The sequence below is a fragment of the Equus caballus genome, chromosome 11 (assembly GCF_041296265.1).
Source record: "Equus caballus isolate H_3958 breed thoroughbred chromosome 11, TB-T2T, whole genome shotgun sequence".
Classification (NCBI taxonomy): Eukaryota; Metazoa; Chordata; class Mammalia; order Perissodactyla; family Equidae; genus Equus; species Equus caballus.
This window is the reverse complement of record NC_091694.1, coordinates 58,032,388-58,059,478: the sequence shown is the minus strand read 5'-3', so window position 1 is coordinate 58,059,478 and position 27,091 is coordinate 58,032,388. Positions and strand designations below refer to the sequence as shown.

Here is a 27,091-nt window from a genome sequence, read left to right as displayed (position 1 = left end):
CCTGAGCTAACATCCGTGCCCATCTTCCTCTACTTTATATGTGGGACGCCTACCACATGCCAAGTGGTGTCATGTCCACACCTGGGATCTGAACCGGCGAACCCCAGGCCACCAAAGCGGAACGTGTGCACTTAACCGCTGCACCACCGGGCCGGTCCCTGATGATTTTTTATAAGCTACATTTGCAATTAGGGCTGTCTGCCCAGTTGTCCTTGTCACTTGACATGGTGACACCTCTGAAGGACTTAAGGGTCTCCACTAACTCTTCAACTTTTTCACAACATCACAGTCATGCCCTCTGCATTGTGATTATGATTAGCCACCCAGTCATTCAGAGCATTCTTGAGCGCCAACTGGGTTCTGTGCTGTGCTAGGTGCTGGGGATACAGCAAGAAAAGCAAGATCTCACTCCTTGGGGAGCTTAGTGGGACAGAGTGTGGCTCTGGACTTGAATCCTTGCTTTGTCACCTCTCAGCCATGAGGCCTTGGACATGGTGCCTAACCTTGCCCAGCCTCATTTTCCTCATCTGTGAAATAGGGTTGCTCTGAGAGTTACATGTAAAGCATGTAACACACAGTGAGTGCTCAGTAGGCATTTCTTATTATTAAAAGTGAAGCCAGGGGGGCCAGCCCCATGGTGGAGTGGTTAAGTTCGCACACTCTGCTTGGGCAGCCCAGGGTTTCGCCAGTTCGGATCCTGGGCGTTGACACGGCACCGCTCATCAAGCCATGCTGAGGTGGCATCCCACATGCCACAACTAGAAGGACCCACAACTAAAAATATACAACTGTGTACCGGGGGGCTTTGGGAAGAAAAAGGAAAAATAAAATCTTTAAAAACAAAGTGAAGCCAGACAATTAAATAAAAAGAGTAATGGATAATGAGTTATGATCAGAGAAGTATGAGATGTCATGGGAACATATAGTGAAGACCCCCAACCCAGTCCAGGGTCTAGTAAAGGCTACCCAAGAGGAAGTGACGTTTAAATGGAGAGGTGACGGTTGGGTAGGAGTTGGTTAGAGCAAGGGCTGTGTGTGTGGAGGCGGGTGTGGGTGAGTATGGGTGTGAGGTGTTCCTGGCAGATGGAACAGTTTGTGCAGTGGCTTGGAGGCAACAGAAGAGAGCATGGCATATTGAAGACACTGAAATGTGTTCAAAAAGTGTAGAGCCGTCCAATGGACTTCTGTGTGATGATGGAAAAGTTTTACGTCTGTGCTGTCCAATATGGTAGCCACTAACCACATGTGACTATTGAGCATTTGAAATGTGGCTAATGTGACTGTAGAACTGAGTGTTTGATTCTATTATAATTGATTTAAATTTAAATAGCCACCGTAGCTAGTAACTACCGTATTGGACAGCATAGGTCTAGAGTTTAATGTGCAAGACAGGGTTGCAATGAGAGATGATGGTGGAGGCATGGCGAAGGGCGCCCAGGCTGCACAGGAGTTTGGTACGGAGATTGCGTTTTATTCTAAGCACCATGGGAAGCCATTGGTTGGGAGTGGGGGTGTTAAGCCAGGGAGTGAGGCAATCTGGCTTTCATTTTTGAAAGATCACTCTAGTTGCTATAAGGAGAATAGATTATGAGGGTGATGGTGGGGCAAGAGTGAAGGAGAGAGACTAGTCTGGAGGTGGCTGCAATCTCCCAGGGGAGAGATGATAACAGCTTGGACCAGGCAGAGATAAAGACAAGTTTGGGAAGTTAAAGGGGGAGTGGGCAGGGTTTGCTAATGAATTGGATTTGAGGGAGTGGGGCAGAGGGAGGAGTCCTAGGGCTATTTGGATGCTGACTGTGTCCCCCAGCCCCAGGTTGAGTCCTGACCAGGGCAGAGCGGGGACGTCTGATATCCGCAGTACATGCCTGCCTCCATGTCCCCCCCTACCGGCTGGTGCTGGAAGCGTCTTTAACTAGAGGGAGTCTGGTAGGGCCAGGGCCCCTAGCTAGGGGAATAGGGGGTGAGGGGGAGTCGCCAGGAGATGGGGAATCCCCTCAAACTGTTGGTTGGGTGGGCGAGGTGTATCCCCAGGGGCATGTGCTGCACTGAGCCTCTCCTCTCCCTGGGGGCCGTCCATATCAGCGCTCTCTGCCCTGTGATGGGTCAGTCAGTTCCCAGTCTGAGCCACATGGCTGCTGGGAGGCTGTGGTGGGGAAGGTTGGGGGGTGGGATAGAAGTCAGTGTATTGGGATAAGAATCCCCCACCCCGCGTCAGCTCTCACTTGAGGCAAGGCCCCAGCACCCAAGAGTTGCCCCCACTCCCATCTGGGGCCTCCCTGGCTAGACAGTGGGGGTGGGGAGGCGGGGCGTGTCTCCCCGAGAGCAGGGTGTGGCCAGTGGTCCAGATGGTCAGTCAGTCCCTGATGGCCAGCCTGTCCTGACAGGGGAGAGCCAAGCCTCGCTCCCCACCATGTCGGCTGGCCGGGTGGGCTGAGGGTGCGGAACACCGAGAGCGCGCGACCTGCTGGCCGCGGCTCCGAGCAGCCTGGGAGGTTCCGCGGCTCGGGCTCGTGCTGTCAGCGTCCGCCGCCCTCCCGGCTTCACTTCCTCCCGCAGGGCCCGCCGCCCCGCCGAGGCCGGGGACCCAGCGGCCCGCAGCTGCGCCCGTCACGCCCTTGCTCCAGCTGTGCGGGTAAGGAGGTGGGCAATTCGGGGACGTCTGAGGGTCCGGGCCCTGAACCTGACAGTGCATGCTTGGGGCGGGGAAGCCTGAGTGGGCTCCTTGCGTCTCCAGCCCTGAGACCGGCTCTGCGTGGGGCTCCGGCTCCCTCTACCTGGGCTGCCAGACCTCTTCCTCCCCCGCCAGGGGGGGTGGGGGCTCCAGGAGGGGGCTAGGGGCTGGACAGACAGCTGTTGCTGCTGAGGTTTGGGGGTGGTGGGCTGGCGGGGAAGCTAGGGAGGCAGAATGAGTGGGGAGGGGGTTGGAGACATAAGCTGGGCTAAATGGTGTGTGGCCCTGGAAGGACGCCCCATTGTGGGCAGAAAGATGGGTCAAAACTGCAAGCTGAGGCAGTGAGGCGGGTCCTGGCCTTCCCTGCTTCTTGTGAAAATGCCACACCCAGGTCCCCAGGGCTATGGGAGCCTGAAGGGACAGGATGGGCCCAGGCCCTTCCCCCATCCCACCCTTTCCACTGCCCATCCTTGGCTTGCTCCTCTCTGCTCTCTGCCCTCCTCTCTCACTCTGCTGTCTCCCCACCCATCTCTGACTCTTTTTCCTTCTTTCTGCTCCTACCCACTGGGGCACACAGGGGCTTCCCCACACACACACACCAGGGGCTCACCCCTTGCCTTGTGACAGGGGCTGTGGTTTCAGTTCTCCCGTGAGGGTGAGATGGTGCTGTCAGCTGAGCTCCCAGAGCCCAGCCTAGGGCCTGAGGTGGGGCTGCCTGTCAGAGGGACCTTGGGCAGCCAGTGAGGGGTCTTCCTCCCCATTCTGAAGCCTCTAGAGACCCTAAGGCACAGAGAGGTGGCATTTGATGCCTTGAGAGATGAGCCAGACTGAAAATATAGCTGGACCCCAAAAGATTTTGAGAACTGAAGAGGAACATCATGGTAAGGTGTGGTGGTTTTAGACCAGGCTCTTCCAGTAGCTTGTGACCTTGGGAAAGTCGCTTCCCCTTTCTAATGAGGAGTTTGATAGACCAGGGGTTTTCCAACAGTTTCCCCTAGAGTGCACTCCTCTGTGGTCAGAGATTGAGAGCCCCGCCCCCAACTGCACTTTTATCTGTTGTGAATATTGGCCGCTGGGCGAGATGCTGTGTAGAGAAAGGGTTGTGCTGTTAACACAAATGTTTGTTACCCTGGACTAGGGGCTGTGGCCTCTCAGATATCAGGAAGTCCCAAAAGGAAAGTCAGGGACTATCATGGCCCTTCCTGTGGGATAATGTCAGAGAGCAGACTCGTTGGATCCCTGTTCCTCCCTGTTCCAGGGCATGCCGTCATCCTCATGCCAGGAGCCTTCTGCCCTCTCCTCACCCACTGCCTTGCTCCCTTCTCTTGCTCCCCCTCCTGCTGGGCTGAGCTCTGCAAGGTGGGTGGGTCTACTTCTTCTCAGCTTCTAAACCTCTCTTTTTGCAGGCCCCAGTCAGACCTCCCATCCCAGCCTGAGTCTGGAAGGAAGGAGGAGCCTCTGACACCTCTGCTTCCACAGAGTTTGGAGCTGAACAGAGCAGCCTCCACCCGTTAGGATGACCTCGCCCCCCAGCCCTCTGGATTTCAGGCTTGAGACATCGGATGAAGTCCAAGAAGAGGATGCTAAGGTGGACAAAGGAAAATTGGGCCATGGGGATGGGCCACCCCCCATGGAGTCACCATTCCAGGGCGAGGACCGGAACTTCTCCCCTCAGATCAAAGTGAACCTCAAGTACCGAAAGGGAGCAGGTGCCAGGTGAGGCAGCAAATGGTGGTGGTGCCCTGGGACCTCTTGCCTCCAGTGGAGCATTCCTGGTCAGACTCAGTGGCCCAGCCCAGCCTTAGTGCCCCTTCCCCATAGCCTACGGGGTCCTCAGTCTGGCTCTGATGGCTCCTGGGCCCGATAGGCTGAACTCTGCTCTGCTCTCTGGGGTTGCTCCTTCTGGAACCTTCCCATTCTTGGCCTTCTGCTTTCTGAGCTCATGTTCTTCTTCACAGGGACATGGTCCAGCTCCAAGTACTCAACTGACCCTTGCAACCCCCTTGTTTGTGCCCCAGCCCACACCCCTGTCACAGGTCTCTGCGGCAGATAGTAGCAGGATCCACATCTAGTCCAAGGAGAGAGTCAGGGACATCTGGAAATGTCCCGGGTGCTCCTGGCTTCTGTTCCAGGGCTGAATTTGTTTCCCGAGGGATGTGGACTCAGGGGACTGAGGATGGGGCACTTCTGCTGGGAGTCATCTTCTCTTTAATTTTCCTGTGATCTCTACCAGTTCAGTCTCTGTGATCCCACTGTCACCGTGAGTCTGACATCCGGTCCTGCAGGTGTGTGTAGGGGTGCACCTGGCATCCCCGAGCGTGAGGTCTGACATATGAGGCTGAAGAATCTCTGTGAGCCAGGCGGGACTCTGCCAGGGAAGCCCCTTCCTCCCTCCTCACACCTGAGAGACGGCTGCCAGCCTTGGCCTCCTAGCCCAGAGCCCCCTGTACTGTTTGTGCTGGAGGACTGCTGGCAGATTCAGACCAGGGCAGGAGAGGATGTGTGTGAAGCTTCTGGGAGCTGGGTAGCCTGCCTGACTGGCAGAATGGGCCCCTCAATGCCCTTCAGTGCTTCAATCTGTGCCTCTGTTGGGCTTTCCTACGCCAGAAGCATGATGCCACCCTGCAACAGGAAGTGCTTTGTCCAAATGACCACTTCTCCTGGCTGGACTGCCCACAGGGCTCCCTAGTCAGCCGCAGAGCTCTCGGTTGGGTTGTGGCCACGTGGTCTGCTGGGCGGATGATGGTGCTTCTGGCCAGGCCAGGCAGACACGCAGCTTCCTGGTATTGAGGAAGTAGTGCCTGGCCCCAGCAGTCATGAGGATACGACTTCAAACATGACTGATCCCTACAATCTCCCCTCTCATCAGAGTGTCACCAACCCTTACTTGGTTGGCCTGTTTCACGGCAGATGTGAAGCTGGGAACTGAGGGTACTCAGAGTCAAATAGCACCCCATTTGTCTGTCCCTTCATATCTGCTGGTCATGGTGCCAGGACCCTGCCCCAGGGGTGAGCTGGCCTTTGTGAATAACGACATGCCCAGGAGCGGCTATCCCGTACCCCCCCTCTTCCCGATCACCACACCCTGCTAGATTCTGAAGAGCTACAAGACCCCTTCTGGTGCCTTTCCCGGAAGTGTGACTTCTCAGTAAAACTGGTGAGCGGCGGCAGCTGATAGCTTTCAGCGCTGGGTCCGTGTGTTTCTGAGAAACCTCTGATTACCCAGCCTAGAATCTCTTTGAGGGTTAGGAGCCAGGGTCTGGAGTTAGCCCCCATGAGATCCCCAGTTCTGCAGTGTGTGACTTTCAGCAAGTTACTTTATCTCCTTGTTTGTCTAATGGAGAAAATAGTAACTCTTGACCCCAGGGCTGAAGTGAGGGTCGAAGGTGCAGATATTCCATTATTAGATGGCTTCTGAGAGAATGAGGGGCTTTTCTTGATTCCTTCATCAAAGCCAGCGTTGCATACCGCCCCTAACAGTCTGTGGGCACCTCCTGTAGCCCCATCCTGACCTGGACCCCAGCTCAAGAGCCATTGCTAGTTCCTGCGCTGAAATAGACCTTGTGAGATCATGAGCCTGTTGCGAGATCATCAAGGCACTTAACAAATGATCAGTACCTGATGCTGAGACACATCTTCGATGCCGGGAGTTGTGGGGATGCTGTGGACTAGTACCCTGGACAGGCTCCTCCTCCTCCTCCTGGGGCTCTGAGCACTTGGAGTCTCCTCAGTCAGTTCTGGGAAGGCAGAGTCCCTCAGAAAGTTTCTCACAGGGCTCCTGAGCCTGGGGGTGCACGGCGCTCACACGACTCCCTGAAAGGGCTTCCTGGGATGGGGGCTTCCAGGGGGCCTGTGGCTCTTCTACAGCCATCAGTTACTAACCACATCCCCTACAGCCAGCCAGACCCAAACCGCTTTGACCGTGACCGGCTCTTCAGCGTGGTCTCCCGGGGTGTCCCCGAGGACCTGGCTGGGCTACCAGAATATCTGCGCCGGACCAGCAAGTACCTCACGGACTCAGAGTACACAGGTAGGCGGCCCTGTGGGCCAGAGCCGCGGCATCCTGCTGCCTGTGCTCAGACTGGGCCACTGAGCAGCCTTGACTGTGGCCAAGAGCCAAGGGGTGGAGTGTTCTTAGCAGACCTTCTGCCCCCTTTCGGTAGTGCCTATGCCTCCCGCTTCCAGCCACCCCACAAGATCCCGGCCCACCTCTGCCACCCCCAGCCCAGTGCAGCGGCCAGATGGATGCTTGTGTGCATCCTCAATGCATTCTTCTTCTTCTTTTTCTTTTTTTTAAAATAACAGCATTGTTGAGATGTAATACACATACCATATACTTTACTCATCTCAGAGCACTCTTTGCCCAAAATCTAAATTTAGATCTTAATTGTTTGGGCCAGTTAGAAAAATAACATTTGTACATTCTAGAAGATTCGAATAGTAATGAAATATATAAAGCTGGCAGTAAAAACAGTCTGTTATCCTGGACCCTTGTTAATAATTTGGGATACATCTTTTCAAACTGTTTACATTAGGTATATATTTATGTAAATGAGGTCATGTCATTTGTACTAATTTGTAATGTGCTTTTTTTCCCCACTTACTACATCTTGTGACACTTTCCATTTCACTATTAGACCTCTAATTCAGTCACTTCACCCACTGCAGAGTTTTCCATTGTGTGGACTTACCAAAATTTAGTTAACTCATTCCTTTTGGCCATTTACATTGTTTGTAGTTTTTGGCCTCAACATACAGTGTGCCAGGCCCTCTTTGTACCAAGCATTTGATCCCTACAATAACCCTGGAATAGTCCCATTTTACAGTGAGGAAAACTGAGGTTAAGAGAGGCCGAGTGACTTGCCTGAGGACACAGAGCCATTAAATGATGGAGCGAATTAACAAATACTGCTCCAAATGCTCTCATATAGACAGTGTTGCACATATGATGAATTATGTCTTGGAAACTTAATGTCTAGGGCAGAAATTGTAGTCATACCTGTTGGTATTTCAATGCTGGTTGGCTGGAGCCTTACTACCCTGCAGCATAGCTGTGCTCCCACCAGTCGTGTTTGGCAATCTTTCTTTATCCTCCCAAGGGGTACTTTGGAGCCTGGGCTCACTGTATAGCCCGGCGGGCAGCCTAGCCACTCCAGGCCTGAGCACCCCAGTACCCTTTCCCCTCCCCTTCTCCCACAGAGGGCTCTACGGGGAAGACGTGCCTGATGAAGGCCGTGCTGAACCTTCGAGACGGGGCCAACGCCTGCATCCTGCCACTGCTGCAGATTGACAAGGACTCTGGAAATCCCCGGCCCCTGGTCAACGCCCAGTGCTCAGATGAGTACTACCGAGGCCACAGTGCCCTGCACATTGCCATCGAGAAGAGGAGCCTGCAGTGTGTGAAGCTCCTGGTGGAAAATGGGGCAGATGTGCATGCCCGGGCCTGTGGCCACTTCTTCCAGAAAAAGAGCCAAGGGACTTGCTTCTATTTCGGTGAGGAGCCTCTCTTGGATGAATTGAGGGGGTAAGACCTTGACCAAGGTCACATGGTTAAGGGACAGCAGAGCTGGCTCTTAAATCCAGGTCTGTCTGACTCTGATGCCTGTGCTTCTAACCACTAGGCTGCCTGCAAAAGCAGTTTGTCTTAAGAGGTGTTTTATCCTTGGTCTAGCCAAGGAGGGTCACCACCCACCCAAGCCCAGACCAGGGCTGGGGAATGGCTGCTAGCACTGGCATGTGACAAGACTAGACCAGACAAGGCCTGAAAAAGGGGTGTTTATGTCAGGTGGCAGTGGGCCTGGGTTCTGTTGAAGAAAAGAGAAAGAGGCAGGGGAGACATGGACCCTGGTAGCTGGCCCCTGTCTGCTCCCTTAGACAGTAAGGAGCTTTGGTCCCCTCTCCTTTGGGTCAGAGCCAGAGACGGCTGCCTTTACCAGAGCTCACAGGCGAAGGCATAGCTGCCCTAGGTGGGGCCTGGGACCCCGAGCAAGTGTTCCACTCTCGCCTGTGGGTGCCTGACCTGCTTCGAGGAGGCCTGGCCTTCTGTCCAAGGGGCACGAGGAGTAGGCCCATGGAAGCTGGGAGGCTTGAGGCCCAAGCTGCCCCCTCGGCCCCCAGGTGAGCTGCCCCTGTCTCTGGCCGCGTGCACCAAGCAGTGGGATGTCGTGACCTACCTCCTGGAGAACCCGCACCAGCCCGCCAACCTGCAGGCCGCCGACTCGCTGGGCAACACGGCCCTGCATGCCTTGGTGATGATCGCAGACAACTCGGAGGAGAACAGCGCCCTGGTGATCCGGATGTACGACGGGCTCCTCCGCGCTGGGGCCCGCCTCTGCCCTGCTGTGCAGCTCGAGGACATCCCCAACCTGCAGGGCCTCACGCCCCTGAAGCTGGCCGCAAAGGAGGGCAAAATCGAGGTGAGCAGGTGCCCCCCCCCCCCTTCCAGGAACCAGCAGGACTCACCCTGAGATTTCTGCAGAAAGAGCCTGGGGTGGTGGTCTACATTAGTGGTCTCCCCACTTTTCAATTGAACATTCCAATTGGTAAGAACATTTTCAGCATGCACCTCTAATATATGTGTGTTTATTGATAAATTATATATGAACTGCTGAACTAATATGTTACATTATAAAATACAGGGGTTTCTTTTAAGTCACGGGGTTTCTTTATTAGGAGATAGTCTTTTCCTATCCTTTGCCTATTTTGCTATTAGATTTGCTCTTACATTTTCTTCATATTGATTGGTAAGTGCTCTTTATAATGAACATATTAGCATTTTGTGTACTAGAACAGTTGCAAAATTTTCTCCCAGTTCAACATTAAAAGACATTTTTTTTGGTATTTTTTGCCATATAGAATTTTTACATTTTTATGTATACAAGTGTACTTATCTTTTCCTTTAGGGTTCCTTGGTTTTGCTATTGCATAATTTCTTCTACAAACTTATATATATACATATATAACTATATATTTGTATGTATGTATACACACACACACATATATTCCATATCTATATTTTCTTCCAGACCTTTGCAGTTTCATTTTTTTTTAAAGATTTTATTTTTTTCCTTTTTCTCCCCAAAGCCCCCCAGTACATAGTTGTATATTCTTCGTTGTAGGTCCTTCTAGTTGTGGCATGTGGGACGCTGCCTCAGCGTGGTTTGATGAGCAGTGCCATGTCTGCGCCCAGGATTCAAACCAATGAAACACTGGGCTGCCTGCAGCACAGTGGGCGAACTTAACCACTCGGCCACGGGGCCAGCCCCTGCAGTTTCATTTTTAATGCCTAAAAGTTTGGTTTATCTGGAAGTTATTTTGGTACAAAGAGTAAGCATGATCCGGCTCTACTTTTTTCCAAATGGCTTCCCACTTGGTTTGATCCTTATTATCAGAGGGGCCTCATGGGTGTGCAACCTGTGCAGTTTACACAGGCTCCCATGCTTAGAACACAGGGATTTAAAAATGTTAAGATAAAAATAAACATAAATAGAAGTCTTACTATTTTATTCCTGCCCTCCAAGTTTCCTGGGCTGTGGGAACCTCCTTTGTTGTCTAGAGGCATGGCTGTGTGGCCTATGCAAGCCAGTCCCCAATCTGGCCCTGCCGTCCCCCAATTCCTCATTTGTGGAACCAAATTGCTTCTTAATCTGTTCAAGTTAGGGACCCTTTCTAGTCTCTTGAAAGCTCTGGACTCTGACCACTGAAGTACACATGCATGTGTAGCTAGTAACCTCTGATCTCAAGGGGCCTTAAGGACCCCTGGGCTGGGGGTCTCTCTGCCACGTGAGGAATCCAGGCAAGAGGCCTCGGAGCATGAGTGGGGAAGGGAGAGCCAAGCTGGCCGGCAGGTCTGGGCATATATGAGAGGGAATGTCTACACTGTGCCTGAGTGTGTGTGGATGTATGTAAGAGTTTATACATGCAGGGGCCAACATGTACGGGGCGTGTGCACGTGTCTGCCACAGCTCTGCAGACACTGGGCAGCTCTGCAGGGTACTGAGTGTGTCCCAGCCTTCCAGTCAGTGCTGGGAGGTGGCCAAGCAGAGCAAGCTCATGTAGCCCGCCCTGCAGATTTTCAGACACATCCTGCAGCGGGAGTTCTCGGGGCCATGCCAGCCCCTTTCCCGCAAGTTCACTGAGTGGTGCTACGGGCCTGTCCGGGTGTCTCTGTATGACCTGGCCTCTGTGGACAGCTGGGAGGAGAACTCAGTGCTGGAGATCATCGCCTTTCATTGCAGAAGCCCGGTGAGCCTGCCAGGGTGGGGATATGCATAGGGGCCTGGCAGAACTCCCTGCAAGACCCATAGTTCTGGGTTGTCTGCTGGCCAACACCTGCCCTGTTCCTGTGCCGGGGGTGTGTGGCCCCAGCCGCTGGGCCCACACTCATTCTACACACCAGTCCCACCCGACAAGAGGATAATGCCAGGGTCCTGGTGGCAACCACTGAGAGCCTGTCGACCAGCACCCGCTCTGGACTGGAGGGAGAGGCCCTGGTCACTCCATAGCCATGGGGTGGAGGCGGGTGGGGAGGGGCCGTTGGGGGCTCCCCGTCCTTTCCCTTCAGCACTTGCATTGAGCCTGGCATGAAAGGACCCCCATAACTACTTGTTGAATGTCCCCCTGGCTCTCACATCCTACCCCAGCACCGACACCGAATGGTGGTTTTGGAGCCGCTGAACAAACTGCTGCAGGCGAAATGGGACCTGCTTATCCCCAGGTTCTTCTTCAACTTCGTGTGTTACTTGATCTACATGTTCATCTTCACTGCTGTTGCCTACCACCAGCCTGCCCTGGAGAAGGTAAGCCCGGGGAGAGGGCGCATCCTGGGGGAGGCGTCCTGGAGGAAGATGGGGCAGGGATTACCACCTCCCCCTTGCAAATGGTAACAGGAGACTTTGACTGCCTGAGGGACATGCCCAACTCTTACACAGCTGGTGGTAGTGTGGAAGCCTGCACTGTAATAACAACAATAATAGTTAATACTTACTGAGAACACACCATATGTGAGAAAGTATTCTAAGTGATTGATGTGTTAATTTATTTAATTAATGCTCACAAAAACCCTCTGAGGTGATGAACTGTTATGATCCCCAGTTTACAGTTGAGGGAAGAGAGGCACACAGACGTTAAGTATCTTATCCAGGGTCGCACAGGCTGTAAGTGGTGGAGATGAGATCTGAACCCAGGCAGCCAGGCACCAGACCCCACGCTCACAACCACTACACAGCATGCCTCTCAATAGACTGGAATCCTGCCCTGGAGCTCGTGTTCCCTCTGCTGCTCGGAGTGGCCTTTCCACAGCTCAGGCTTAGAATGGGCCCTCGGCTCTCTCTCTCTAAGGGGGAACTGTTGGGAGGCGACCCAGGTCCTACCCGAGTGTCTCTTCAGCAGGCCTTCTCCCCCATGAAAGTGACAGCCGGAAACTCCATGCTGCTCCTGGGCCACATCCTGATCCTGCTTGGGGGGGTCTACCTCCTCGTGGGCCAGGTGAGGGCTCCTCTCATTCCCCCACCCCACCCAGAAGCAAACCTAGAATTCTGCTACAAGGAGCCTTAGAGTGAGTTAACCATCATCTCTTCATTTATGGGGAAACTGAATCCCATACCCAGTCCCACCCCCTCCAGCCTCAGGGCAGTTGAGGGCCGTGGGCTCTGGCCTTGCCTTCTGGGGCTGGATACCCTCCCTGCTGTGCTTTCTGGGGTACCCATGGAGTAGCACATGGCTCCTTTGACTCCTTGCCAGTGCCAGCTCCGCTCCCTGGGAATCAAGCTGGAAGCCCCGGCCCCAGGTCCCTTGGCTGGGGCATTCCTCACTTGGGGAGCACAGACGGGTGGGGGCAGGTAGGTCTCAGTCCCACCCCTGCAGCAGGGCCTCTTGAGTTGAAAATGTGTTAGGCTGCGGACTGTGACATTGAGACTCTCAGAGTGGGCAGAACTCGGGCACCAAATCCAGGTTGACTGGAGTACAGGGTGGTCCCTGGGAGGGAAAAAAGCTCTCCGGTCACCACATGTAGTGCATGAGTTCTTCATTTGGATCCACAGGAGGCCTCTGGCATTGTCTGGGTGTCTCTAGGGGGCTGCACTTTTTGCAAGCAAGGTCCAAAGCTTTCTCAGCTATCAGCAGGATTCATGAGCTCCCCTCAAAAGTCAGAGCTGCTGCCTGAGTCCCCCAGGTGGTCCTGGCCAGGCTTCCACATGGCCAGGCCAGCAGGCAGGGAGCGTGACAGGGGGCCGGGGCCTAGTTCTTGAAGGCAGCAGGGCCGAGTTTTGCCTGGAGAGCAAGTTTTCCACCCCTGTCCCCCTCCTTCCCCTGCAGCTGTGGTACTTCTGGAGGCGCCGTCTGTTCATCTGGATCTCATTCATGGACAGCTACTTTGAAATTCTCTTGTACGTGAGACCTTTCTCTTCCTCTCCGTCTCAAGCCTGGGAGAGGCAGGTGTGGCAGAGGGCACCAGGCTGCCTTTGCAGGCGAGGGCCTGGGACCAGGGAGTTCCTGGTGCCTAGGGCCAGAGTGCAGGCCAGACTCAGGAGTCTGGGGCTGTCCAGACTTGGCTGTCCATGCTCCTATCCTTGTAGATCATGGTGGTGAGAGTGACATTTACTGAGCCCTTGCTATGCACCAATGGAGCATGAACTCTATATGTCATGTGTCAGTGAATCCTCATTATCGCTCTATGAGTCAGGCGTTACTACCGTCACCCCATTTTATAGGCAAGGGAACTGAGGCCCACAGGAGTTAAATACCCTGCCCAAGATGGAGGTCAGGACCTGACTGGGTCCAGCCCCACATAAACAGAGAACTTCTCATCCATCAGACTGTGTGGGAGAGGTGGTGGTGGTCAGCACTGGCCAGTGGAGGCTAGGGGGCCTTGCCAAGTGGCCTATAAGCTGACCCTGGCCTGCCCCCCACAGCCTGGTCCAGGCCCTGCTCACAGTGCTGTCCCAGGTGCTGTGTTTCCTGGCCGTCGAGTGGTACCTGCCCCTGCTTGTGTCCTCGCTGGTGCTGGGCTGGCTGAACCTGCTTTACTATACACGCGGCTTGCAGCACACAGGCATCTACAGTGTCATGATCCAGAAGGTGAGAGACAGGGTGGCCCTCGTGCAGTCAGACTGGGCAGGGCTGGACACCACACTCCAGTGGGACTCCTTTTGGCCTCAGCAGGCAAGTGCCTTCCTCCACAGCTAATCTGGGTAGAGGAGAACATGAGCACATCTGCCTGTGCACCATGCACCCACAGCTGCTGAATGTAAGCAGGAGTATGGGTGTGTAGACACCTGCTCTCAGGGATCTGTGCTCTGCACAGGCAAGCAAACACATGCACATATGTATGTTTGCAAGTGTCCCCATGGGAGCATGTGCATCCTTGCACACCAGAGGAGCAGAGACTATGCACATAAGCTCATCCGTATGCCTATGCCCTGGGACATCTGGGCATATGTATGTGTCTGCATTCATTTATTTATTCAACAAATGTTTAGGAAGTATGCACTATGTATGGGCCAGGCCCTGTTCTAAGTGTTGGGAATACACTATTTGTTCACTAACAAAATAGACAAGTCTTCGTTCTCCTGAAGCTGACATTCTAGTGGATGAAATGAAAATACTAACAAATGAGAACCTTACAGACTGCTAAATTCTATGGAGGAAATCCATACGAGAGTGTGATGGAGAATGACTGGGGTAGAGGGTGCTTTAGATAGGATGGTGTGGGAGGCCTCTCTGGAGAGGTGGCGTTTGACACCTGAAAGAATGATTCAGCCACCTAGACTCAAGGAAGAAGGCAAAGGGAACATTTGAGGGAAAGGGAACAGCAAAGGCCAGGAGCCAGAAAAAGCCGGGAGTGCTTGGGCCAGAGTGAGAAGGCCGGCGAGGGTGAGGGAGGGGAAGCTGGGGGGAAGGGAGGGGCCGGGGGCTTTGTTGGCAATGGGGAGGGGTCCTGAGGCCCCTGAAGGATTTTTCCTTTCTTTTTTGTTTTAACTTGTGGTAAAATATATGTAACAAAATTTACCATTTTAACCATTTTTAAGTGCACAGTTCAGTGACATCACGTGTATTCACATTGTTGTGCAACCATCACCACCATCCATCTGCAGAGCTTTTTCATCTTCCCAAACTGAAATTCTGTCCCCACTCAACACTAACTCCCCATCCTCCTCCCCCTAGCCCCTGGCACCCACCGTTCTACTTTCTGTCTCTGTGAATCTGACACCTCTAGATACCTCACATAAGTGAATCATACAGTGTTTGTCCCTTTATGTCTAGCTCATTTCACTCAGCATAATGTCCTCAAGGTTCATCCATGTTGTAGCATGTCTCAGCATTCCCTTCCTTTTCAAGGCTGAATAATATTCCATTGTATGTATATACCACATTTTGTTTATCCATTCATCCATTGATGGACACTTGGGTTTTTTCCACCTTCTGGCTACTGTGAATAATGCTGCTATGAACATGGGTGTACAAATATCCCTTTGAGTCCCTGCTTTCAATCTTTTGGGTATATACCCAGACATGGAGTTGCTGGATCATATGGCAATTCTGTGTTTAATTTCTGACCTTGGAGGGTTTTAAGCAGGAAAATAAGGTGATCTGACGTAGATTTTTTAAAGACTCGTCTGCTCAGTGTGGCTCCACAGGGGCTGTGTCTGCACATGTTTGTGTGTGGGGGGGTGTGTACATGGGAACCATGCTCAGGGCGAGGCAGGGGTCTGGCATCATGCCCAGTGGCCCAGCCACCCACCTGGCTCCTGGTCACGTGTGTTCTAGGTCATCCTGCGGGACCTGCTCCGCTTCCTTCTGGTCTACTTAGTCTTCCTTTTCGGCTTCGCTGTAGGTAAAGGCTCCCCTTTGGCCCCACCCACCCCTTGCCCACCCTGTACACCCTCAAAGCTACCTGCAGGCCTCCTCAGGCTGAGGACTCCCCTTCCTCCCTCCCACAGCCCTGGTGAGCCTCAGCCGGGAGGCCTGGGTTCCCCAGGTCCCCACAGGCCCCAATGTCACAGAGGCAGTGCAGTCCGGGGCGGGACAGCATGATGAGGAGGGCAGCACGGCCCCATACAGGGGCATCCTGGACGCCTCCTTGGAGCTCTTCAAATTCACCATTGGCATGGGCGAGCTGGCCTTCCAGGACCAGCTGCGCTTCCGTGGGGTGGTGCTGCTGCTCCTGCTGGCCTACGTGCTGCTCACCTACATCCTGCTGCTCAACATGCTCATCGCCCTCATGAGCGAGACCGTCAACAGCGTGGCCACCGACAGCTGGAGCATCTGGAAGCTGCAGGTGTCACAGGGAGGCTCCCCTCTCCTTCCCCAAGTTCTGGGCCCAGTGAGGAGCGTGCAGGTCCCGGCTGAGCTGGGCCTCCCAAGCAGGTCCCAGCCCTTACTGAGGTCTCCCTCAGCCATTCCTTCCTCCATAGGGTTGATGTGAGGATCGAATGAGCTCATAGATCTAAAGCTCTTAGGACAGTGCCTAGCCCATAGTGGGCTCAGTGTGTTAGTAACCATCATTGTCATTATCAGTAAGTATTTCCTGAGTGTCTACTATGGGGCTAGGCTCAGCTGTAGGTGCTAAATACATAACAGAGAGCAAGACAAAGTCCTTGCCCTCACGCAGCTCCCATTCTGTGTTGAGTGTATGTTAAATGGGGTCAGTTTGGTGGCGAGGCAGGCAGGATGTGCGATCCTGGGGCTGGCCCAGTCTGAGAGCTGGGAGAGCAGAGGGGCTGATGTGACACGTGCCTATGGTAGAAGCAGTAGCTGCTTCTCAACTGGAGGAGGGCTGGGTGTGAGTCTGGGCAGTTGGTGCAAGGAGAGTCTTGCCCAGGAGGCTGGACTGTGTCACCAAGTCACTGCTGACCTTGGGCAAGGCCCTTACTTTCTCTGAGCCTCCATGTCCTCCCCTGGAAATTTCTGTGCCCCACCTAACTTGCTCGTGTGCCAGTGGGCAGGCACATATGTGTGTGGGGTAGAGCAAATGAAGTTCTGTACCTCGGGGTGTGGAACTCTGGAACCCATACCCATGCAATAGCAAGTAACTGTTGAGCACTCGTGACGTGCTGACTTCTCAGCAACCATCCATCTATAAGCGGGAAACTGAGGTCAGAGGGGTTGAAGGCATTGTACCACTAATCAAATGTTGGAGCCAGATTCAAGTCTATGTGCTTAGCAGACTTTGGGTTATACTGTAAGGTGCTGTGGTGCATCTTCCTGGCTGTTCTGTCTGATGTGTCCTTTGTCCCCAGAAAGCCATCTCTGTCCTGGAGATGGAGAAAGGCTACTGGTGGTGCAGGAGGAAGAAGCAGCGAGCAGGTGTGTTGCTGACCGTTGGCACCAGGCCGGACGGTAGCCCTGACGAGCGCTGGTGCTTCAGGTGAGTGACGGAGGCAGGGGAGGGCAGCCTAGGGGCCTTGCTGACCCAGGGATCCCTAGAGTCTGCCTGGTACAGGCCAGCCTTCCTCTCCTGAAAGCCAGGGGTGGCTACCAGGAGCAAGGTCTGGTGGGAAAGGCAGGGCCTAGGAGCACCCGGGGACTCCGCCCTGGGCAGGTGAGGTCAGGGATGCTGGACTTCATAGGTCTGGGGCTACCACTGCCTGTCACTCTGGCTGTCTGGCCATCTGCCTGTCCCACTGGCTTAAAGTGAAGGTCCCTGCCTGGTGGTCCCTACTACCAGGTCTGGTCTGAAATAGGGTACAGTTAGGAGGCCAAGAAGCTCGAGAGACCCTCAGGTTACAGCAAACTAGCCTTGCCCTTGCTGGTCTGCTCTGCCCTCCCAACTCCCCCAAGCTGACCATGGAGGCTAGAGCCCTTCCCCGGAGAACAAACTCTTCCATGGGAGGAGAACCTGGTGACTAAAGCACAGCCAGAAACACACTTTCCTGAGATGGCAGTTGAGCAAGGAGAGGAGAGACTCAGGCATGTGGGGCAGCCACCAAAGGGCCCCAGAACCCAGGAACTCAAAGACACACTTGATCTAAACTCTTCTCTAGATGTCCAGGGCAACTCAGCATTCGCCTGGCCCAGGGGGCAACAGTCTGGTAGCTGCAAGAACAGGGCTCAGGTGGGATGGTGGCTGGCCTAGCGTCCTGTGGAGAAGGGCAGAGAAGCCCCATCCTCCTTGCTGTCCCTGTGTCCACCCCCCTAGGGGGCTGGGCCCCTCTTCTGGGGCACAGCAGGCTGTACCGTTGGCTTCCTGGAGCCTCAGAGCTGCTCTGTTGCCCTCAGGGTGGAGGAAGTGAACTGGGCTGCATGGGAGCAGACGCTGCCTACAGTGTGTGAAGAGCCATCAGGGTCAAGCGGTGCTGGTGAGTAGCCCTGCCCTGGAGAGTGTGCGTGTGCACATGCGTGTGCGTCTGCTTGGCCACACAGCTGCGGGGAGTCAGGCAGGATCTCCTCCATGGCCACACCTCAGTTCCACTCATTTAAAGGGACCACCCCCCTTTAAGATGGTGCTCCTCTCCTTTTACTTCCACCCTTGCCTCTTCCCTGGTCTGCTTTCGGGCAGTCAGTCACCCAGAAAATTTCCCAGGCTGTCAGTGCCTCCTCCAGCCCAGCCTTTGCCCTGTACTACATGAGCCCCCAGCCCCCACACCTCGGAGGAGAAGCCACTTCCTACGCCTTTCTGCACCTCACGGCCTGCATCGTCTCCATTCTAGTGTGGCCACAGCCCCTCCTCTCTCCACCCTGCTGCCTCCCACCAAGACTGACTCCCTTGTCCCACCCAGAAGCATGTGCCAAGGATTAGCCCTCTCCACAGCATGCCCTTTCTGGAACCTTCAGGAGTCTCACCTCAAGTCTCTGGCGCTCTCTTCCTCTCCTTTCTCATTCTCTTCCGACAGACTCCACTTGCTTCTGCTTGTGGCCCTGACGTCTCCCCACAACAACCACCTAGGACCCCCTGTGTAGGGAGGCTCCTCTGGCCTGCTCTGAAGCCTGCTGGTTTCCCATGCTGCCGGGGCTCTGACCTTGGCCCTCACAAACCGATAGGTTTCCTGCCTACCCTCTCTTTGTGTCTCCCTTCAACAGAGTCCTTCCACTCCATCACTTCAATGCCAAGACTCTGAAAGTCACCTTGCCCCAAGCATTCCACACCCCAACCCCATACCCCACTGCCTGCTGGGGCCTCTAACTGGACATCCCCAATGGGAACAGCCATGGGGCTGCCCTACCAGATAACATGTGTGTAATCCCATGCCCTTCTCACCCAGGCAGGAGGCCTTGAGGGTCTCTGCCCACACCCCCAACTTGGTGCTGAGTATCCTCGGGACCTCCCAGGCAGCCACTCACCCCTCTGCCCTGCCCCTCGTTTCTCCCACTTCTGCACCACTGCATGGCGGCTCAGCCTGTACCCAGACCTTCAGACAAGTCTTTCTGCTCCACGCTTATCACTCCAGTCCCTCTAAGGTAGACAAAAATCACACACGGCCCACACTATACAACGCCTCCCAATGCCTGGAAGGCCACACTCCTCAGCATGAGGTCAAGGCCCAAAGCTCTTGTCCACCCCATTCCCACACCTCCCTCCACGTGACAGCCGGTCCCTCTACAGTGCTCCTGTTCTTTGCTTTCCTTGGCTCGTCTCTGTTGGAAGTGCCCTTCCTGCTCCAAATCCGCCACCTCCTCTAGAGGCTGGGTCCCTCTCTCCTCTGAGCTCCCTGAGCACCTAACTCTCACTTCCCTCTGGCTCTTCAGCAAGTCTCAGATGTTCTGGTTTCTAACACAAAAGCCTGTCACCTCCAGTGACTTTAAGCTCCTGGAAGGAGGCCCCTGACTGGCACATGGCAACTGTTCAGGAAACGCCTGTGGAGGGAGGGAGGCAGGGAGAGGGACTGCGGGGGACTCCAGGTTCACCTGCTGTCCACAAGGTGTGATGTGCTTTCATGGCTGTGGCCTCCTCCTGCTTCCCTGGCGCCTGCCTCCTGGAGACACACCCCAAGGGCCAAGCCACAGTGCTCTTCATCCCGTTTACAGGTACCATGAAGAATCCAGCCCTGACCTCCCAACCAGGGGAGGAGAGTGCCTCGGAGGGAGATCAGCTGCCCCTCCAGCTCCTGGAGTCCCACTGATGGCCCAAACACACCAGCAGGCCGGCAGGACAGAGCCAGGGAATTTTTCCAGCCCTACCTGCTGAATCTGGGGAATTTCGGTGGCAACTATAAATAAATATTTTCTCATGACTAATTCTCCTGGAAACAATAGTTGAGCAAAGATACTGGGCCCTTGGGCCGGTTGACATCTTGGGCCGGCTGCATGTCCCTGTGAACACAGGTTGGAGTCTGGGGCTGGGCCCCTACTGCCCTCATCTGGGCAAAGAAGACCCTCATCTGCCGCCCCTAGCCTCAGGCTGTCCTCTTCCTGGGTACAGGCAGCTGGCCGAGTTGCTGTGCTCGCTGTCATGGCAGAAGTATGGTGGTGGACACCAGCAAGCACAGCCATCTCTCCTCCCTCTTCCACAGCTTCCAGACACCCTTTAAAGCCACCTCCAAGATGTCTCTCAAAGCTCCTCGGCTTAGTTCAGGCTCTGCATTGTTGCTTTCTCTCCCTTCCGGGCTGCCCGCTCAGTCCCACCGCTCCAAGCTGTTCTCTGCAGGGCAGCCAGAGGGTCCTTCCTAAGACAGACAGGAAATATGTTACCCCTGTGCACTGAAGGCTTAAGACGTTCCCCTAGTGCCTCCAGGATGCCCTAGCTGGCATCTCCAGCCCTCCACGGTTTTACCCAAGCGTTCCAGACACTTCTTCCCCAACACCCCTGCTGCCTTCCATGCTCTCCTTCTCACTTTCATTAAATTCTTCACGGAGACTTATGGACCTCATATGTATCTGACCCCTTGATTTGCCTCTTACTAGATCCCCGCCCCCGTTAAAATCCTTCAAATTCTAAGACCAGCTCAAAAGTTGTCTCACTAGACCTTTTCCAGTTTTCTCCAGCCAAAATGAATTGGTCTCCCTGGGTGTAATGTGCGTTTATAAAATGTGTACTCATGGATTGAATGTTTTTTCAGTGGGAAAGATCTGAGCATGTTCATATGCTGAAAGGAAAACATTCGCAGAGGAGACGTTTCCGTGCCTGGTGAGATAGGGGCACGGAGGGAGGAGTCCTGAGGAATCAGGAGAGAAGGGGAGGGGAGGACGGAAGTGGATCCAGATAAGACGTCTGCTCCCTCCTTAGCGGCCATTCTAGAGGAGTGAAGGAGAGCTGTAAGCGCGGCAGAGGTGTGAGAGGCTCCGTGGATATCTTGAAATAGTGGTGGGGAGAGAATAGACTGGCAACGCTTCTTAGAATTAGGGCTAGCTGCTATTTATGAATGCTTACTGCGCGGCAAGCTCTGCACGGTTTCAAGTGTTATATCATGGGATCCTCACAACAACCTCCCGTGGTGCCGATATCCCCACGTACCAGATGAGCAATCGGAAGCTCACAAACGCCAACCAATTTGCTCAAGACCACAGGACTGAGCAGCGGGGGCGGGACAACATCCCGGCAGCCACGCCGAAGGCCCGCGCAGGCGCCCTGGACCTCGCCAGGCGCCTCGTGACCCAGAATTCCCGGGGCTGTGGAAGAGACCATGGGCTCTAAAGGAGGGGGTGTCCTTGGGTGGTGAGGCGGAGTCTGTCCGTTAAATGTGCTGGAGGTTCCCGTGAGTCTTTGCCAGAACCACCCCCCTTCTATGAGGAATGGAATGTTCCAGGCCCTTAAGGGCCTGGGACGCAGCTGAGGCGACCTTTCTGTTACGGTTGTGTTAGAGGTAGCGTGTCTGTGTCGGGCGCTAGTGGCTGGTGGCGAGGCCAATGAGTTAGTCTTTCTAGTTTCTAGAAAGATGTTTTCGGGAAGCTCGCTTGGAGAGCGAGGGCGACTCTGTAACGGCGCGTCTCGCGGCGCCGTGGCCGGGGTCGAGCGTCTCGCAGGGCCGCGCTGCGCCGGGCCTCATGGACCACGTGTGTTTTCGGAGGGGCTGCTGCCCTCTCGGGAGCCGAGGTCTGGAAAGGCCGGGCCTCTGTTCCCCAGGCCTTCCGCGGGGAGTGGGCAACCCCGAGAGAACTGGGTGAGTGGGGGTCTGCCTGCACGCACCCAGGACGCTGCGCGAGGGGGCGGTTGTACTGGGCCCACGAGGAAGACTTGCTTGACTGTCCTGATGATACTGCTATTAGGAAGTGCCGTCAGATGCGATAGCTGACGACTTTCATGCCTGTCTGACCGCAGTCTGTTGAGATCTCGACTGTTCACTTGAACGTGACTGCCAGAATCTGCCCTAAAACGCATCATTCCTTCGTGTTTCAGATGGCAGACCCACTGCTGACTATGAATGGGAGCAGCATTGCACCCTGGGGTAAGTTCTTAGTCTAGGTAGGGTTTAATACGTAATTTAATTGTATCGATTTTGTTGCCGTAAGTGCGCTGAAATTGCCTAATTTAAACTTGCAGTTTTTATGCATTTAACATCATTATACACCACCTCATTGCACAGGGTGGAATCTCAAATAGAGATTGGGGATGGCTGCTGCAAACCTAGAACTGTACTTAAGCCGCAGCTATATTCAGAAACAAACTTCGTTAAAATGTCTCCTGGCTGCTTTTAAGGCGATTTTAGTTTAATTCCGAGAAATGTCCAGGCCTCTGGAGCGGTACTGCTGGGGAGTGGTGAGGTGCTTGACTGCTCTGATGAAATCACTAATAGGAAGTGCCGTCAGAAGCGATAACTGACGATAACAATTCTGGCTGACTGCAGTCAACAAATCCTCACCAGTTGCTGGTGCGCAAAAATAAGTTGGTCTGAACTGACCCTTAATTTTTGTATTCACCCAGGTTGCAAATTAGTGAAGGGTTGACACTGATCACCAACAGCTGTGTATTGGAGTGAGGCGCGATGGCCTGCTATGAGGTAAGCTTTGGTCTGTGCAGAAGTTAGTGATGGAGTACGCCTACCTGTTGAGTTGAATCATGTGAAACCACTGTTAGGTTAGACATTGGCAGTTTGGTCTGGTTAACCGAATACCTTGTATCAGTGTAGTCCTTGACCTTTATTGACAATATCCCAGAGACACTGCTTTTGGTTCATGGTGGCAGTGGAACAGAGTGCAAGGCGAATGCAGGAGTTGCTTTTTACCTCATGACTGTATAATCGTGAGCAAATTGCCTATCTGCTGAGCTGGGAGTTTTCCTCGTCCTTGAAAATTGTAGCTGTAGGTTTGTGATACTTAAAATAATGTGATTGAATGGAGGTTACAATACCCAAAGAAGCCAGTTAGGACTTGAACGCTTATGGCTTAGTTTACCAAAAAGCACCTCCAAAAAGTTTTTAAGGACTCTTGTTAGGATGGACTTAAGTTTGTAAATTTGTGGTTGAGGCTGTTATCAGAACTGACTCTTACGCCTTTGGCATCTGTTGTCTGTCTGGGGTGCCTTAATTCATTCCCCCAGGTTTTGAGTGCTGAAGAGTGGTGATTAGCAGTGCAGAGTTTTAAAGCCAGTGGCAGCAGCAGCTCAGCCCCAGAAAAAGGTAAGCTTTGATCTGGACAATGACCCTATCCCCCCCACCCCATGAATAAGCAGCTAGTTTTGTTAAAAATAGATTCACAGAAAAGGATATCAAATGATGAAATCACCCAAAATAGCTGGAATTACCGGCAGATTGTGTGGTGGTGAACCTACGGTTTTCTGAAGATATCTTTTATGCTGTGAATGACTGTTGGGAATAGAAACTGAGATTGACATTCAGTTTCTTTGCAGGCTGTTTTCCCTGATGATGGTCAGCCATGATGCGGCAGGGGCAGAATTGAAAGTCCCAAGGACCAGTGGCCACCGTGCATTTGGACGCTAAAAGCATTTGTTGTAGAAACATGCTCACCTTGTGTTGAGTATCAGGCCATTCTTATCAACAGGAGAGCCAAGAAATGTATTCAGCAACCTTTTTCTACGATAGGCGCTTTTGGTGTTAAGTTCATGAGTTTTCTAGTATTGTCCCTTGCACAGAAGGAGCTTCTATGTTTTTGAATACTGTATAAATTATGTTGGGTGAGGGTCTGAATTCTTAAGCTGGGAACTTCTTCCTGAAATTAATATTTCCATGCAATTACTATAAACTAATACTGTAATAAAGGATGGTCTTTGATATTGGTTCTTAAAAACGTGTATTTGAAGAAAAAGTTAAATTTGACTACTGTCAGATACTAACAGTCCGAGTATTAGTACTTGCCAGCTTCCCTCTGGTCAGTCTAAGCTGTTCTCCCTCTGTAACACCTTTAGACTTTGAGGGCATTCCAAAGCATGTAAGGCATCCACATACTTGATTCCAGTCTCTGTCCCTTCACATGGCCTTTCTCTACTTCCTGAAGTGCCACACCTGCCCAGCCAAACCCTCTGGCAGTAGCAGCCAAGGTCCCATAGTGTGGCTCTTCACCTAATCCCCACTTTGCTGCCTCGTTGGGTTGGGATCCCACTTACCTGGCATGAGACTAGAGGTCTGTCACGCTGTGTGCCCTTCTCTAGCCATCTGCTGTTTGCCCGAGGGGTCTGGTACACTGGCTTTGGGCACCCAGGCCAATTTTCTCTACCTCAAGAAAGATTGGTTTCCAGTCTCCCTGGACTTGCTGTCTGTACTTGAGTCTAGGATATTTGGGCCTAGGGTTTACTGTGGCTGGAAGGGATTTTGTTTTTTGTAATTGGTAGGCCTTGGGCAAGGGGAAGGAAGGGTGAAAACTTGCTTACTCCTTTGGGAACCCCCAGTTTACATCCCTTTCTCCCAGCAGTCTCACTTGGAGGCACAAGGTCTGCCAAGAGTTGGGAGAAATGCTCTCTTCATCTCCATGGTCCTGGGTTTGTATGTCTACCATAGTAGGTTTTTGGAAATGTGCTCAGAATACAAAGGATTACTTACGGGACTCCATGAGAAGAACTTTTCTGGGAAAAGGGTCCTAAAAAGGGAAGCAAGTTTCACTCCGGTCTGCACTATAGCAATACTGGAACCCTCGTGAAGGCCTGGTAGTGTTTGTGGGGGATGGTGTGGGACTTTACGCGTGTGCCTGTGTGTAGGCACCCTAGGATGCTCTAGATATTAAAGGGTATATGGGTGGCTGGTCCCTTGGGCAGGCTCCTGGAATCAGGTTGAGGGCTGGGCCTCAAATGAAAGCTGAGGCTGGGAAATGGGTTGCAAACGGCTTGGGGCTCCACAAGGAGGAGGTAGATAGCCTTCAGTCCTGATGGGGAATAGGCTCCTGGGGTCTCTGGCAGCCAGTCCCCTACTCCAACCTTCAGCCAGGAGTTAGGGTTAAGGTTGGAAAACCTGCCTGGAGCAGGGGCAGATTTAGCATCTGGCTAAAGTTTGCTGCTCTGAATAGAAGAAATGGAATGCAGAATTTGGAAATCCTGGGGTGGTTGTAGGGCCTGAACTACACCTTTTCTGGGGGAAAGCTCTTAGCATTCACATTTCCTCAAGCTTCCAGCATCTCCAAACTGTACACTGCCCACAAGTCTGGGGAGGCTGAGGGCCTCTTGAGCCAGGGATGATCTCTCAGGAGCCAAAAGGCAGATAATGGGGTTGACAAGGGAGATGGAGAGGACCAAAGAGAAATACTACAGTCCTCCTTTCCCAGATGCTACAGTCTGGCTTCCCATGGGTGGGGCTGCCCAGGCCAATTCTGGGTGGTAGTGGTAGCCTGAGCCCCATGGTAGGAACCCCTAGCCTGCTTCACCCATCCTACCCCACAGGGGCTCTCAGGTGAGGTCCCCCACTTATGTATCATGTCTGAGCTGCGCCTACAGTCTCCCTGTCCTCATAGTCTTTGGCAGGGGCCAGAGAGCCCCCTCCAGGGTCCTCTTGGCCCTCTGTGCCATCCCGGCCCTCCTCCCCACAGCCTGGGCCCTCCCCCAGCTCTAGGATGGTGGGTAGGTGGCCCTGCTTCGGGGACCGCTTGCGCAGGCTGAGGAGGAAGGGCTGGGGCAATGAGAAGATGTCCACATTGTTGCCCAGGTCGATCCACGTGACACTGGGGAATTTGCTGGGGTCCTTAAGGGTGTCAGTGAGGTCACGCAGCAGGGCCCGGGTCAACCGGTTGCCATTGAGCGCTAGTGTAGTGAGGCGCGGCAGTGTGCTGAGTGCTGGCAGCAGCTGCAAGACCATGTCGTCCGTTAGGCCTGTGAAGCCCAGTTCCACGCTATCCACCTGCTCCCCACAGCGCTGCAGGTAGCTGGTCACCCGCTCCAGGTCTCGGGAGGTCAGTGGGATGCCTGACAGGTCCACTGTGTTGTCTGGAGGGCTCCCGGCCAGGATAGCCTTGAGGCTGAATGGAGAAGGGATAAGCAAGGTTCAAGCAAGTGGAGCAAGCCTTTTCCCCACAGGCAGCAGTGACCACCACCCAAGAGCCGGCCTCTGCTCGGCCTTGCTGAGATAGGCATCTTGGTGGGCTAGGTGGGGGCCCTAGGTTAAACAAATCTGCATACACAGGAAGTATCTGCCTATAGTTGGCCATACATCCTGTGACATGGAGCAGGTCACCAGCCCGTCCATGCCTGCTGCAAACCACTCAGCAGAGGGACCACAAACTGAACATACAGCTCCAGAGCCAGTCAGCCAACTGATCACGCATCCCGAGGTCCAATCCCCTGCCGCAGTGACCACTTCCCTCATCCAGAGCCCCTTAAAGAATCCCCTTTGACCCAGCTTGAGGCTGCTCTGCTTTTCGAGACAGCCCAGGCTCTCTCTATCCTGGCCCTTTCCCTTACCTAAGTCTTGCTTAATAAAACTGTTTGGTACTTTATTCTGTGGCTGTCGCATGAATTCTTTCCTGCGAGTGCCCAAGAGCCCACTTTCTTGGGCCTGGTGTACCTGGCCTGGTGACATTGTGACTCCAGGGATGGGAGAAACCAGAGACCTCTGGTTCCCTGGCATTACCTCATCTCAGCCTGGCTGGACCCAGCTGGCCAGAGCCTGAGGACCCACAGGGGAAAGACCCAAGTGTTTCTGCAGTGACTAAGGGTACATGGGGCCACAATGTCTGGGTTTGTATCTTAACTCCTCCTCTTCCTACTCACGTGACCTTTAGTTAGTCCTTAACCTTTCTGTGGCTCACTTATCTGAAAAATGGAGCTAATTGAGTACCACAAGGTGGTTATGTGAAAGTTAAGGCATTTAGAACAGTGCCTTGTATAGGTGAGTGAGGAATCATTATTTGCTGCTGTCATTATCAGTCACTTGGGCTGAGCTTCTTGCTTCCCCAAGAGTGGCACAAAATCTCTGAGGCCCCTCTTTCAAGACCATCTTCCCCACCAGCTGGGGGTCCCTACGGAGAGCCCGCGGGACAGCAGGCAGGGGAGGCGCAGGGCTTCTGATTCTGGTGGGAGCTGCTGACTCCTGGAGGCTGAGTGCTGTCCACCCCCTTCCACTCCCTGCCATCTCCACCCCATGCTCTTCTTTCTTCCCCTGCTCCTTGCTC

General features: G+C 53.6%; 2 protein-coding genes, 1 long non-coding RNA gene and 3 other non-coding genes across 10 annotated transcripts in view; 4 read left to right on the top strand and 2 right to left on the bottom strand.

The window, feature by feature from the left end:
* Positions 1-1,914: 1,914 nt before the first annotated feature.
* On the top strand, positions 1,915-19,843 carry TRPV2 (transient receptor potential cation channel subfamily V member 2). 4 transcript variants are annotated; one of them, XM_001918388.5, is made up of 15 exons: positions 1,915-2,632; positions 4,078-4,387; positions 6,568-6,701; positions 7,871-8,164; positions 8,789-9,087; positions 10,742-10,915; positions 11,314-11,469; positions 12,059-12,157; positions 12,986-13,056; positions 13,582-13,747; positions 15,437-15,503; positions 15,610-15,947; positions 16,909-17,036; positions 17,888-17,967; positions 19,634-19,843. In XM_001918388.5, exons 2-15 carry the CDS (start codon positions 4,188-4,190, stop codon positions 19,726-19,728), a joined length of 2,301 nt encoding a protein of 766 aa, XP_001918423.2. In that variant the 5' UTR covers positions 1,915-2,632; positions 4,078-4,187; the 3' UTR covers positions 19,729-19,843. The 4 variants fall into 4 exon arrangements, with proteins under 4 accessions (XP_001918423.2, XP_023509326.2, XP_070084361.1 ...); XM_023653558.2 differs by having other exon boundaries at positions 1,936-2,632; positions 12,062-12,157; XM_070228260.1 differs by lacking the exon at positions 1,915-2,632 and adding an exon at positions 3,263-3,552 and having other exon boundaries at positions 12,062-12,157.
* On the bottom strand, positions 14,624-21,186 carry LOC138916331 (uncharacterized). Its single transcript, XR_011423516.1, has 2 exons — positions 21,060-21,186; positions 14,624-20,271 (listed from the first exon to the last, which is right to left on the bottom strand). It is a non-coding gene; the product is annotated as an uncharacterized lncRNA (long non-coding RNA).
* Positions 21,187-21,788: 602 nt separating this feature from the next.
* Positions 21,789-21,859, top strand: LOC111775843 (small nucleolar RNA SNORD49). The gene has a single exon (XR_002811822.1). It is a non-coding gene; the product is annotated as a small nucleolar RNA SNORD49 (small nucleolar RNA).
* A 456-nt stretch (positions 21,860-22,315) lies between these two features.
* LOC111775841 (small nucleolar RNA SNORD49) lies at positions 22,316-22,385 on the top strand. Its single transcript, XR_002811820.2, has one exon. It is a non-coding gene; the product is annotated as a small nucleolar RNA SNORD49 (small nucleolar RNA).
* Positions 22,386-23,251: 866 nt separating this feature from the next.
* LOC111775792 (small nucleolar RNA SNORD65) lies at positions 23,252-23,324 on the top strand. The gene has a single exon (XR_002811771.1). It is a non-coding gene; the product is annotated as a small nucleolar RNA SNORD65 (small nucleolar RNA).
* Positions 23,325-23,774: 450 nt separating this feature from the next.
* The window catches only part of LRRC75A (leucine rich repeat containing 75A), a 45,669-nt gene continuing 42,352 nt past the window's right edge, over positions 23,775-27,091 (bottom strand). For both annotated transcript variants that reach the window (XM_001918387.5, XM_023653560.2), the window contains one exon: positions 23,775-25,939. In XM_001918387.5, coding sequence (XP_001918422.3) covers positions 25,399-25,939 — 541 coding nt within the window. In that variant the 3' untranslated portion in view covers positions 23,775-25,398. The remainder of the gene's footprint in view (positions 25,940-27,091) is intronic.